General features: G+C 36.9%; 2 protein-coding genes across 2 annotated transcripts; both read right to left on the bottom strand.

Annotated features, from left to right (window-relative positions):
- Positions 1 to 2,063: 2,063 nt before the first annotated feature.
- LOC112565154 (ribonuclease P protein subunit p25-like protein) lies at positions 2,064 to 5,035 on the bottom strand. Its single transcript, XM_025240472.1, has 6 exons — positions 4,884 to 5,035; positions 4,474 to 4,704; positions 4,109 to 4,143; positions 3,681 to 3,722; positions 3,084 to 3,158; positions 2,064 to 2,881 (listed from the first exon to the last, which is right to left on the bottom strand). The coding sequence occupies exons 2-6, from the start codon at positions 4,702 to 4,704 to the stop codon at positions 2,539 to 2,541; spliced, it is 726 nt and encodes a 241-aa protein (XP_025096257.1). The 5' UTR covers positions 4,884 to 5,035; the 3' UTR covers positions 2,064 to 2,538.
- Positions 5,036 to 6,484: 1,449 nt separating this feature from the next.
- Positions 6,485 to 8,596, bottom strand: LOC112564394. The gene is made up of 4 exons (XM_025239169.1): positions 8,406 to 8,596; positions 7,492 to 7,653; positions 6,937 to 7,082; positions 6,485 to 6,757 (listed from the first exon to the last, which is right to left on the bottom strand). Exons 1-4 carry the CDS (start codon positions 8,468 to 8,470, stop codon positions 6,654 to 6,656), a joined length of 477 nt encoding a protein of 158 aa, XP_025094954.1. The 5' UTR covers positions 8,471 to 8,596; the 3' UTR covers positions 6,485 to 6,653.
- Positions 8,597 to 11,556: the final 2,960 nt, after the last annotated feature.

Raw genomic sequence — 11,556 nt, 5'->3', positions numbered from 1 at the left:
ATAAGTACTATAGTATGTATACATACAAGTATATTGCAGCTCTGCGCATTAAAAACACTTTTATTAATAACAAGGTCTGATTTAAAACATTATTAAGGGAGTGATGAGGTATGTAATAAATACTACATCACTCTACCCTCTTCCCAATTACACATTGTAGCCACCACCACCACCACCCACACGTAGTATTCCCAGCTGTTATATTTTGCACTGGGAAGACTTACTGATGGTTTTTCAGCAGCAGCAATACATGTTTTGTTTTCCTCGTAATGTCTTTTTAATACAAAACACTCTTTCTACGATTTATACAATCGGCTTGATTTTCCTGAGAAATTAACATGATGCAAAATGTCCCATAATCAGAAACTGTTATTGGCTGAGGTGACTAAAAGCAAAATGAGTAATCAAGATTATTGCTTCCTTCCTCTACCCTATTTTTGGCTGTCATGTAAAATGAAGTCACTTATCTTTGTAGACAGTATAACGGTTATGATAGATTCTACTATTTGCTAATAGACTTTCTAAAAAAGGTATCAAACTGTGGCTATGGGCTTGTTATATAACAAAGTTATGCTTTAAAGTTTTATCATAAGTGTGTAAAGATAACCAAAGTTTGCTCATTTTAGTGGTCAAACTTGTTTATTTAAATAGTAGTTCTATCTTTCTAAAGTTTTTAAAAGCTAGACAAAATATGGTTAATATTGCAGAGCACGAATGTTTATTATTATTATTAGGTTGAAGCACCTAAAAAACCAGATGGCAAAAATGATGGTGGTGCCATTTGAAATAGTAGCCTATTTAAAATTGAAACAGCTTGAACCTAAACTTGTTAATGCTTGTCACTGTCATAAAAATGCAATGCTAAGGACTACAATTTCTTTAAACAATAATCAAGTGAGTTTTATAAATTCTATTAGTCTAGGGCAAGCAACAGGTGTGATGATCAGATCAAATAAATGTTGCTCATTTTTTTGTTATAGGTTAGGTTAAAACACAGTAAAGGTTCACTCAGCCTCTTTCAAGTTGTTGGGAACCGAGATCTCAATTTTCCTGGGGCAAGTTTCATCTCCAGTTAATTGAAAATATGACTGCCTGTAGATTAAAAATTATAAAAATTGTGGGCCAGAATTATTTAGCCTGCATATTGTGTACACTTTATTATGTTATTCACATTAACATGACCAGACTTTAATGATCACCAACAACATATTTATGAGATGTCTTTCTGTGTGGCACCTATACTTCAATACCCTTGATTTTCAGCGTCAGGTACTCAAGTCAAAAAGAATCTTTCCTCAACCACCTGTTACCTAACTGTACTGATTTAAGATTACAGGCTTTACAGCACGTAAATGTTCACATGATATTGATTCAGCAGTTGTTCAAGAGCAGTGTTTTTCACAAAATAAACAGAAAACACCATAGCCGTTATTTGGATTTGACACACATAATTTTCAAAGCGTATTTACTTGATGGTCTGAACTGGCAACACATCCTTCCCAGTAACTGAAGAAAAAAAACATTAATACTTCACAGGAACAAAAATGTGAAAAATTATCATTCCCTTGGTACTGGGTTTTTGTAATCTGATAAAGACCATGAAAACAAATAAGAGCCAAAGTTTTGTGCAAGCAGTATGTGAGCATATTTGCCTACATATATGAAAGCATCTACAATATCCAGGACATAACTGGAGTGAGTCAAGAGGAATGGTGTGAACACAATGCAAACATTTATAGACACTCTCCAATCACACTAGATCTCAAACATTTATAAACTGGAGACTAGAAAACTTGCTTTCAACTTGACCTTACTGTCTTAGAATATTTGGGACCAGCTTTTGTGAGGGTGATTGTTATCTCCTCTCCTTTGCTGCCTTACTTTCCATATTAAATGGCTTCAGACCATAGTGTTCAGTTGAGTTCCTTGATGTTGTGATTTGTAGATGCAAAGGAGTTGATTGATATTTAAATGATATGTGACTGTTACAGAAAATGCAAGAGAAATGTCAGTCAACCACAGTTTATCCATTACCATTGCTGTGACATAGTGACACACACCTATGTTACAAGGACATTTATTCACGTGCACTTTCTTTTGGCTTAATAAAGTAGATAAAAACATTTACAAACTGCTATTATTTTTACTATTTAATGCTGTCATAAGAAAAAATATTCCTTTTGCCTATGTGCTTCAATTATTTCACCTGAAACAAGTATTTTTGGTGAAAGCGTAAAGTTCCAGATTTTATGACAATCGAAGGGAAGCAACTCATCAAAGGAATTTTTCCAAATAGTTTGTCATTAATACCGTTTTCGGAAAGTGAATAGATAAAAAGTATATCACAGTCATTACTAGCAGGTATCAAAAGTGGAGAAAACACTATCCAACTGAAATAATAGTTTTGGACAAATTTCTCTGCTGTAACATGCATACATGCGCACACTCATGCACACACACACACACACAAGTCCTGGCATAAACACCAGAATTTTTCTTTTACCAATATGCACAGCATTTTAATCAATCATATTGGTTTCATCTTGCTTGAGCGTCTTCAGAAATGTCCATGCTCTCCTTTGTCTCAGTGTCATAATCTCTTTCACTTTGTCTATTAGCTAATGATTCAGCATCTTTTTCAGAATGGTCGGTCTCCTTGGTGATGTTTGTATTTTGCTTTGTGGTCTGACTCTTTGTAGTACTAGCTTGAACTGCAGCCGACGAATTGTCTTTATATGGTTTTCTACGTTTCCTTTTAGAGGCTTGCATTTCATGGCTTGCTGTAGATTTCTGCTGAGGTCTGTGGTGCTCTCCTGAATGTGCTTTCTCACCACCTCTCTTTTCCTGCCAGAATGTCTCAAAGTTCCCTGGAGGCTGATAACTGAGACAAAAGTCCAAACAGTTAATTTCTTTTGAATCTAGAAACAATCTAGAAACTTGTGTCGTCCTTAAAAGTATCATCTACTTCCTAAATGATAGCATGAACTCATGTAAGTTTACAATAATATTATTGGGTTACTTTATTGTAGTGAGCATGTTTAATTACTTTAGAAAAATATTTTTAATCAAAGTGAAGCTATTACCCTGGTTCACTGGAGTCCAATGGGTCTTTTGAAAGAAGGATGGAGATTGCTGGTATGTCACGGTTTACTTTAAGGCTGCAAAGAACAAAGCAAATCTTCTCTTGAGAACAAGAAATAAAAGATCTTTGATGACATGATTATAACTTGAACTCTAATAAAAAACAGCACCCTATACCAGTGTCATACTAAACCCCAGACAGAAATTAACAAGAAAACCTTCTTAAATTAAGTAAGGCCCATCACAAATAAAAAAAAAGTGACAATGAGTTTGTTATTTTGATTTGAGATTGCAATGCATAATTTTTCATTTCTAAAATACATTTAAAAATGTGCACATATATTTAAAACTTTTACTAGACCAAGTTTAATTTAGAAGATGAAAGTGCATTTCTCACTTAAATTCTACCTAAAAGTGTACAAAATGACTATGTTTTGTAACATGGGTATGTCTTACAACTTATTTACAATAATAGAATGTGAAATGGTTGCACAAATGTAAATAGTTGTAAAATAATATCAACAATGTTTTATTGCTTTTGATAGAATTAACAGCAGCTTATCAATGGTTTGATTCAATTGTTTTGTTATGACACTCACACTTCAAGTCCCTTGACCTTTGGTGTCCAGTATTCCTCAACTCTGAAAAATGTAGTCTTTCATCAAATTTATGACCTAATTGTGCTTTCTGTAAAGTACACTCCATAATGACAGCATGATAAAACGTGATTAAACATCAGAAACTTTTCAAGAAAAAGAGCTATGTATACTTCTCATAATAAACATCAGAAAAATAAATTACAGCCATTATTTGCATTTGATGTTACTGTGATCACTACTGCAGTTCACACAGAATGGTCACAAGTTAAAAGACGGTACGATAACAGTTGTTTGTTACACATGTATTTTTAAGTCTTAACTGCAAGGATAGCCTTGCTGGCAACAGACCATGCTAATTCAAGAAAACAATTGACTACAGTGGACAAAATGTGTGTTTGATGAAGACCAAGTGTGAAAAAATGTCATACCTTCTGTAACGGATTTTTGTAATCTGATGTAGGCCCTGAAAATAAAACAGCAATTTAACTCCATAAATGAAACGACAGTTTGCATAGATGCAAATTATTGTGTTTATGCATGTAAGGTTGATCACTAAATGAGGTTAAAGATGGTGTACTACATACTGGATGCCCTAATAACAACACCCGACAGTGAGCGTACATCATCAGATCCAGATTGACCTAATAAGGGAGAGATATTGAGGCAGGGACGATGAATGCATAGCAACAGAATCTCCATTTACACTAGTTATGAACTCTTAAGAACCTTAGTGAAGGCAAAGTTTGGCATTTTGCTCATAAGTCAATGATCAATATATTTATTTAAGTCAAACCTTTATTTTCCTTTTCATGATCTCTGCACAAGAAATAGTCTTTGAAACAGCAGCTCCTGAGCCATTCCATGTGATCTGTCGAGTATTTTTCTCTGTCATATTTTTCAGTCCAAAACCCATCAGGTTTCTGATTTTACTTCCAGCTGTTACCCGCATCTGGAGAGAATCTTCCACACGAAAAGGAAATGGATCCTCTACCTCTTTCACCTCTCCTTTTGTGTAATTCTCCATCTGTCATAATTATAAACATTTTACATAGTTTTAATACTAAGCTTTAACGTCTTGACTAATCCAAAAGTTGTTCCCAAACCGCGATTGAAATACGCATCAGTATACCTACTTCACCACTGAATTATATATGAAAATTATAAGTAATTTGCTAGTATGAGTAATCACTTTAGATTCTTTACCTTGTGTTCGCTTAATTTAAATTTTGCGGGTAAATAAACACTATTTCTCCACAGACGATGTTTCACTCTGCGTGGCTTAAGCTACCTTCACACACCGGAGAGTCGCCTCGATGACCAGAGAGTTCTACTTTCGACATTGCCAGCAGAAAAAAAAATTATTTCGTTTTTACAATAAGGATATGTTCACATCTTTTATCCGTTTTCTGTTGAAATGAAATACAACGTGAAAATCAAAGTCATTCTGTCAAATACCTTACGAAAGAAACCAATTTAACTGACCGCGGAGAATAGTCTGCTCTTTGACAAGGGAAGCAATAACGCCACAATCATTCACAAGGGAAGCAATCGCACCAACATGGTGTGTGTTCAGAGACACTATGTAACTAAAAAATGACTCAATGAAGGATCAGTACCATTTACATCATATATCATTCTCTACAGTAAAACATACTATGAAACAAATGTCTCCTGCATACACTCAGTATTGATTCAAACTTCTGGTATTTTCTATATATTGTTGTTACTGTTCTCAAAAGAGTGCAAAGCTTTGCAGCCTGTATATTTACCATCGACATCAAAATTATTCTCCTTCACGCCGTCTGAAATGTAATCATCAGACAGCAAAGCACTACAAGACTGTACGGCTCACTAATGCCTAAAATCACTTTGTACCGTGAATTTCAAATTTAAATTGCCGCATTTGTTTCATTACAATTCAGAACGAAATATACTTTTGTGACCGTAGTATAATAATAAGTTTACATAAACTTACATACTTCACAAAGGTCTTTATTAATTAAAATGTTAATGCGATGAATGTAGTTGTTTTTTTATGAGATATTAAAGTGATAAACATCACTTTGCTGACATATGATGATTGCCAGCCGCGGACTTACGCGTGCGGACCATACTTTGAGAACAACTGCGCTCTATGTGTTTGAAATTTGTTCCAAAATAATGTGTACTTCAGTATTTATATCGCGCAGCATCACGACCAAGATAGATCGCACTCTCTGCACAGACCAGTTATGATAGATGAACATTAGATAACAGATAGTGGACGGTAAGATACGTATAGGAACAACATGATATAACTGTAATTTGTTCACTGGTATCAGTATCACCCATACATAAAACGAATTTGACACAATATCTGAATAACATTGAAATGAAAATTCGTGATATACAAAGTCATATCACTTCTGGTTAAAGGTACAAACTGCATTTATCTCTTGAGCGCTGACGTGTGGTTATAGGTATTGTTATGTTCTTCGGTGAGGGTGAATATGTGAGTGCGTGCGCTTTCATACACTGTTTACATAATCAGGGCTTGCCTCTAGATGAAAGCGTATGTTGTTGCATTATTTGTATGTTTCTTAAATCATTTTCTTTTTGTGCTTTACTTCGCATTTCGTTAAGTTATTTTTAGTCTTCTGCAGTATAAGGTATAGTGACCGACACAAGAACATGTTACAAAACGTTCCCCTGCTGTGAAAGGTTAGTGTGGGTGGTTCGAGTCACGTCATATCCGTCATTCAAGCCCATTTACTAGGCCAATGTTTCACTTATGGCGGTAAACACAGGAAAACTGTAACTCTAAATCGTGTGTATTCTTTCAGTCCTTGTCTGAAACGAATCTTTATTTTTCCTTTATTAATAAATATCTGCACCACGTAGACGCGCTGGTTCTGTTCCTTTGTTGTCAAGGACTGAAGCTGGCAAAACAAAGACCCGAAGAAACAATTAAACTTGAGGTCGGTGTTGCTGTGGTCACTGGGTGGGAACCACGTCTGGGCAGTGAGCCAGGGAGACGGTTGTGTTGGAGAACAGAAAGGTGATGATGTCACCATTGTTAGGGCGGTGGGTGCTTACCCCTGTCAACAAGTAATTGAAAAATATTTGTATCAGCAAACTTAATTTACTTAAATACAAGCGAAGGTCTCATATTCAAGGTCCTAATGGAATTCTGATGCAGAACATTCGTATATAATTAGCTCCTGGTTCATACGCTACTGCTGGGTGTTCATGTGTGTTCATGTGTGTTCACACGTACCATAGCAAATATGCCGAGAACCAACAGATACGGACGGGTTGTATTCGAAGATTTGCCAGAATGCCCCGTCCTCTGCAAAGTTTGTCTTCGTGTTGTTGATGGCTTGTACCATGAAGCCCAGAGATTTATGATAGCTGACAGTAAAGCTGTGGATATCAAAAATACAGTGTGGTGGACCGACTGAATATACTCGTTTTGTTTCATTAAGCTTTTTTTTTTTGTCTAACTGCATTTCGCTGTCTCATCATCATGGTCATTCTAATGTCGTAGCTTAAAAAAAGATAAATAAAAAGAAACTAACATTAATTTTTATTAATTTACAATTTCTTGCATCTTAAAGGTAGTAGTAATAATATAAAAATTTTAAGAAAGCAGCCAAAAATAAAAGTTCATGTTATATATTGTTTTATAATATTCTTATTATACCTCCTCCCTAACCTTTAACTCCAGAGAGAGAGAAAGAGAAAAAAGGACCTCAATGTCTCTCATACACACTTGGCCTAGCGAACACAGACACGTTTGGTAGGTAATAAGATAGACAGACATGACACTGACTTAAAATGTCCATCGTTTTCTGCTGCCTCCTGAAGGAGGAGAATAAGCTCCCTTTGGTAAGTGGCTTCAAGTTTGACCGAGATGGTGAAGTGAGGATCCCTAAACTCGTTTATAGCCTCCAGAGTCACATCAATGGGCTCCCCACACTTGGAGCAAGGGTCGCTAGTGGACAAACACAGCAAGAAATAGTCGTATGTGCTTCGTCTAATACAATCAACAAAGTGTTAACAGACTTTTTAAAGGACTAGTCGGATGCAAGATTCTTTTTCCAATGATTGCGTTGAGGTGCAACGTTTGTTCTTATGATTGGGTAAAGCTACGTTCAAGATAGTCTATCTCCAGATATGATCCTTCTGATCTCGAGATACACACCTACAAACGTTGCCGTGCATAGAAAAAAAAAAAAAATCAAAATCGTGACGTCACATGCATGCATAGACACGTCTAGTCTCATTGGCTGAAGCCTTGACAACGTTAACGTATCCACGTACAATCTTGACGTCAGTGTTGTTGACGTCTGTCTGTGCATAGTGACGTTTGTAGGTATGCTGGGAGCGGAAGGTGTGCATTCACGCAGATTTTGGGAAGTTGTTTGACTGAACGCAATCATAAGAACAAATTCAAAAATAAGTAAAATTCAAAATATTTCTTCAAACTCTTTGCAAAAGATGTAAAACATTCGAATAAAAGTGATTTAATTTGTCAAAAATATAAAACAGAAAATTTTATATGCAGCGAAAAACTACACTTTTTTTTTTGCTCAAGTTACTAGTACTCTGTAAGTAAATATGTCTGTCCTTTTCGATTTTTCCCTTTTCAGATTTTTCGTCACCCCACCCCTTCTTTTGTCTGGCTAACTGTTTACCTGCAAGCTTGCCTCCTCCTCATCACCATCATCAACTCCGTCGACTTACTTGTTTAGAAGAAAGCCTCCTGCGAACACGAAGGACAGGATACCAAGGACAAAGCACAAAATCATTTTTAGAAAATCTGATGGCAGGTCCACTGATATCTCTCAATCTTCTGCTAACAGTTGTAAAGCTGGGAGCACTTGTACTCTGATCGTCTGCAAGACTTATCAGTGCAGCGGCTTCAGTGTTGCTCTTGGAAAAGCTTTATATAGATGCTTAATATTTTGTGAGAAAAAACATCTGCACAAGTTTATTTTGGCTGTCGTACTAAATGAACCACACTTGATATGACTCAGCATGCCATTCATGTTTCAGGCAAACATTTAGAAAGGTATTATACATGCATAAGGTAGATGTTCTGCTTTCATAAACTTTCTGATACCAGAAAGAGCAGCCAGACCAACATGTTCTCGTCTTCATCTTTGTCAGTTTTGCGTAGAGCCATCCTTCGTTGATTCTTGGAGAATCAAAAAACAAAATAACAAAGGAAGAACGAAAGCTGTAATGAAAGATTAACATCTTTTAAATCCGATTAAACCTTAAGATTCTGATATGAACGAGGACAATCACTTCTGACATCTACATTGCTGTGCACAATGAACGGTTTTTTGCATATGCACATGAGTTACACCCCACCAGGGGCATCAAATACTGTTCCTATTAGGCTGGTGAAGAGACTGCATAGTAGGGAACGAAAATAGTTTTTCTCAGTCAAAAGTTTCACCTTCTGATTGAAACTTGTTCATCTCTTACCACGCCATGTTTGGCCCTGATATTGGGATATTGCCTGAGTTGCTGTCTCTTTCTATGTTTAGTAAGTATACTCGGAGGTGCCAGCATGATTTTGAGTCTTCGAACGAGTTCTTTCTACAGTCGAGAATTTTTTTAATGTCCTTTATCTCTTTTAGCGTCTGTCGTTTCACACATAGCCGCTCACATGATCACCGCACACACCAATCAGCCAGAGGTGGTCCACAGCGGGTCGAACGACAAGAGCATGACTAAATTAAAAAAAAAAATTCAATTTTTTTTATTGAGGAATAACATTTAAAACTGAACAGAATAAAATAAGCCACATACGTAGAACAGCAATGCTTGTAGATAACAATTATTGTAGAATCTACCTGTGGTACCTTCAAATGGCGCCATATCGGCCTTAGCAGACAAATGCTTTTCTACTCAACCCATGACCAAATGAAAGCCCAGGGGTTTGAGAAGGATAATGTAAAGCAAGAAATACCAAAACTGACGTAGCAAAATATTTCTTTCTGAACAAGAACTACAATAGGAATGTTCAATGCAAATTTCGGCAGACATATTTCCGTGTGAAATTCAGCGAATGAGTGTTAAATATCAGAAACTTTGTGTTTGTTATCAAATTTTATCAACCCCTTTTCCTGAACATAATCAGGTCATTATGACTGGGAGAAGATGGACTTTCATCAGAATTTGAATGCCTTGATTTTAGCTCCCAGTAATAAGTTCTGTTGTATTGTAACATCAAGGGGAGTGTACACTTGAGGCCTACAAGAGTTCACGAGTAATCGTCCTTGGTGTCTCTCGCTGGTCACGATCCTCAGCCTTGCTTTAGCTACTGATGCTAATAATACCAGTGTCTGAATATGAGACCAAGAAAATTACACGACAGGCATGTTCATGCGCACAAACGCGGATATGAATCCATTCCCTTCCCTTCATACACACCCGTAACCAAACCTATTACATCCCTACCCTACCTTCCCATCAATCATCCTCACACACACATACACACTGTTAACTTTAAAAAGCGACCAGTATCTTTCACCGTTGGTATTAAGACCAAAAAAAAAAAAAAATACAAAAAATAAAAGTCACGTGGTCTACACGATCAACAGATTAAGAGAGAGAATGTTTACTGGGTGCTGTCCTGTCCACTGATAATAAGATATCTTGGGGCCTGCACATTCACGAGGTCCCATTTATTCAATGACTTATGAACCAGTTTTGAGACTTCAGTTTATTTTGCTCGCTTAACTGTTGCAAGAGGAGGCAAGAAAGAGTACAAGTAAGACTTAGTCTGGTTAACGAAGTTCCTCTTGTAGCAAGAAACTGTAAATTTCAGCGAGACAGAAGTCGGCAAAGGCAAATTAAATTGGCGAGGGCATATCTCAAGAGCGTCAGACCTTGCAAAGACAAGCGTGAGAGAACATTACAGGGAGGCCAAGGAGAGAGGGCAGGAGGTAGGAAGATAACATACAGCAGAGCACAGACTTGTTATTCATCAGATCCCAGAAAGTGGGAGGGGGACCGAGAGAGATGTGGTGAGCTCTGGTCTGAGTTCTGCAGAGTGTCACAATTAATGTCACAAGAGAGGTGGGAGGATGATGACGATGACGACGATAAGATGATAAGATGATGCGGGAGCACACACAGACACACAGCTATTAAAAAGTAAGCCCCTTTTTTTTCAAGATTTCTTGTCGATTCCGAAGTTTTAGACAGGATGCTTATCTATAAAAATTATCAAACTGTTAAATTCGTTTTATTTTTTCGCAGTCCCTCCTGTACCTAGCCCAACCCAAATACATTTTTCACATCACTTAGCTTTCTCCACCCAGCATTCACTTATCACCAAGTCTTCAAATAAGTTATATAACAATAGTCATTAGACCAAAAGAATTCTTAACGAAAGTTATATATGAAGATAATAAAAAATGCTGCAGAGCCTGGGAACAGAGCTAGCTGCACCATTGGAAGCTTCCAAGAGGCTTGCACATGCTCACCAAAATAACATTTTTTTTAAGTCGCATTTCAAAAACATCAATTGCGACCCGTGAACATGTGAGAGCGAGAGAAAAGACGGTGCTTTCCCCGTGAAATTAGCCTCATGAAAGTTTTCTTTTCATCAGCATGCTCTGCCTATTTCTGTCTTGGGCTCCAGCTCAACTCTTAAAAAATTTGAAGGGGTGGAAGGAGGTGGGTGGGTGAAAGGTTGAGAGTGAGAGAAGGACTGAGAGAAGGCTGAATTCTCACTAGCTCCACCGTTGGATATGCGCTCTTGCTCGTTGCCATTGAAGAAAGGTTCAACCAGGCGCCATTTTGTTGCAAAAAATAAATTTGCTTTGAACAGGAAAAGAAAATCAAGCTCAAACTTAACAGAAAAAAATCCACAAGG

This window comes from Pomacea canaliculata, linkage group LG5 (genome assembly GCF_003073045.1).
Source record: "Pomacea canaliculata isolate SZHN2017 linkage group LG5, ASM307304v1, whole genome shotgun sequence".
Taxonomy (NCBI): Eukaryota; Metazoa; Mollusca; class Gastropoda; order Architaenioglossa; family Ampullariidae; genus Pomacea; species Pomacea canaliculata.
Note: the sequence above shows the minus strand (reverse complement) of the source record. Positions and strands in the feature narration are given on the sequence as shown.

Bases quoted from the DNA above. Each gene is read 5' to 3' on its own strand.
- LOC112565154 (XM_025240472.1), bottom strand. From the start codon at position 4,704: ATGGAGAATTACACAAAAGGAGAGGTGAAAGAGGTAGAGGATCCATTT. The intron at 3,723-4,108 runs GTATGACATTTT...TACATTTTTCAG, and splicing joins ACAAAAATCCGTTACAGAAG to AGTTGAGGAATACTGGACAC. The intron at 3,159-3,680 runs GTGAGTGTCATA...TGTTCTTTGCAG, and splicing joins AAGGTCAAGGGACTTGAAGT to CCTTAAAGTAAACCGTGACA.
- LOC112564394 (XM_025239169.1), bottom strand. From the start codon at position 8,470: ATGATTTTGTGCTTTGTCCTTGGTATCCTGTCCTTCGTGTTCGCAGGA. The intron at 7,654-8,405 runs GTAAGTCGACGG...TTTGTCCACTAG, and splicing joins GGAGGCTTTCTTCTAAACAA to CGACCCTTGCTCCAAGTGTG. The intron at 6,758-6,936 runs GTACGTGTGAAC...ACTTGTTGACAG, and splicing joins TTCTCGGCATATTTGCTATG to GGGTAAGCACCCACCGCCCT.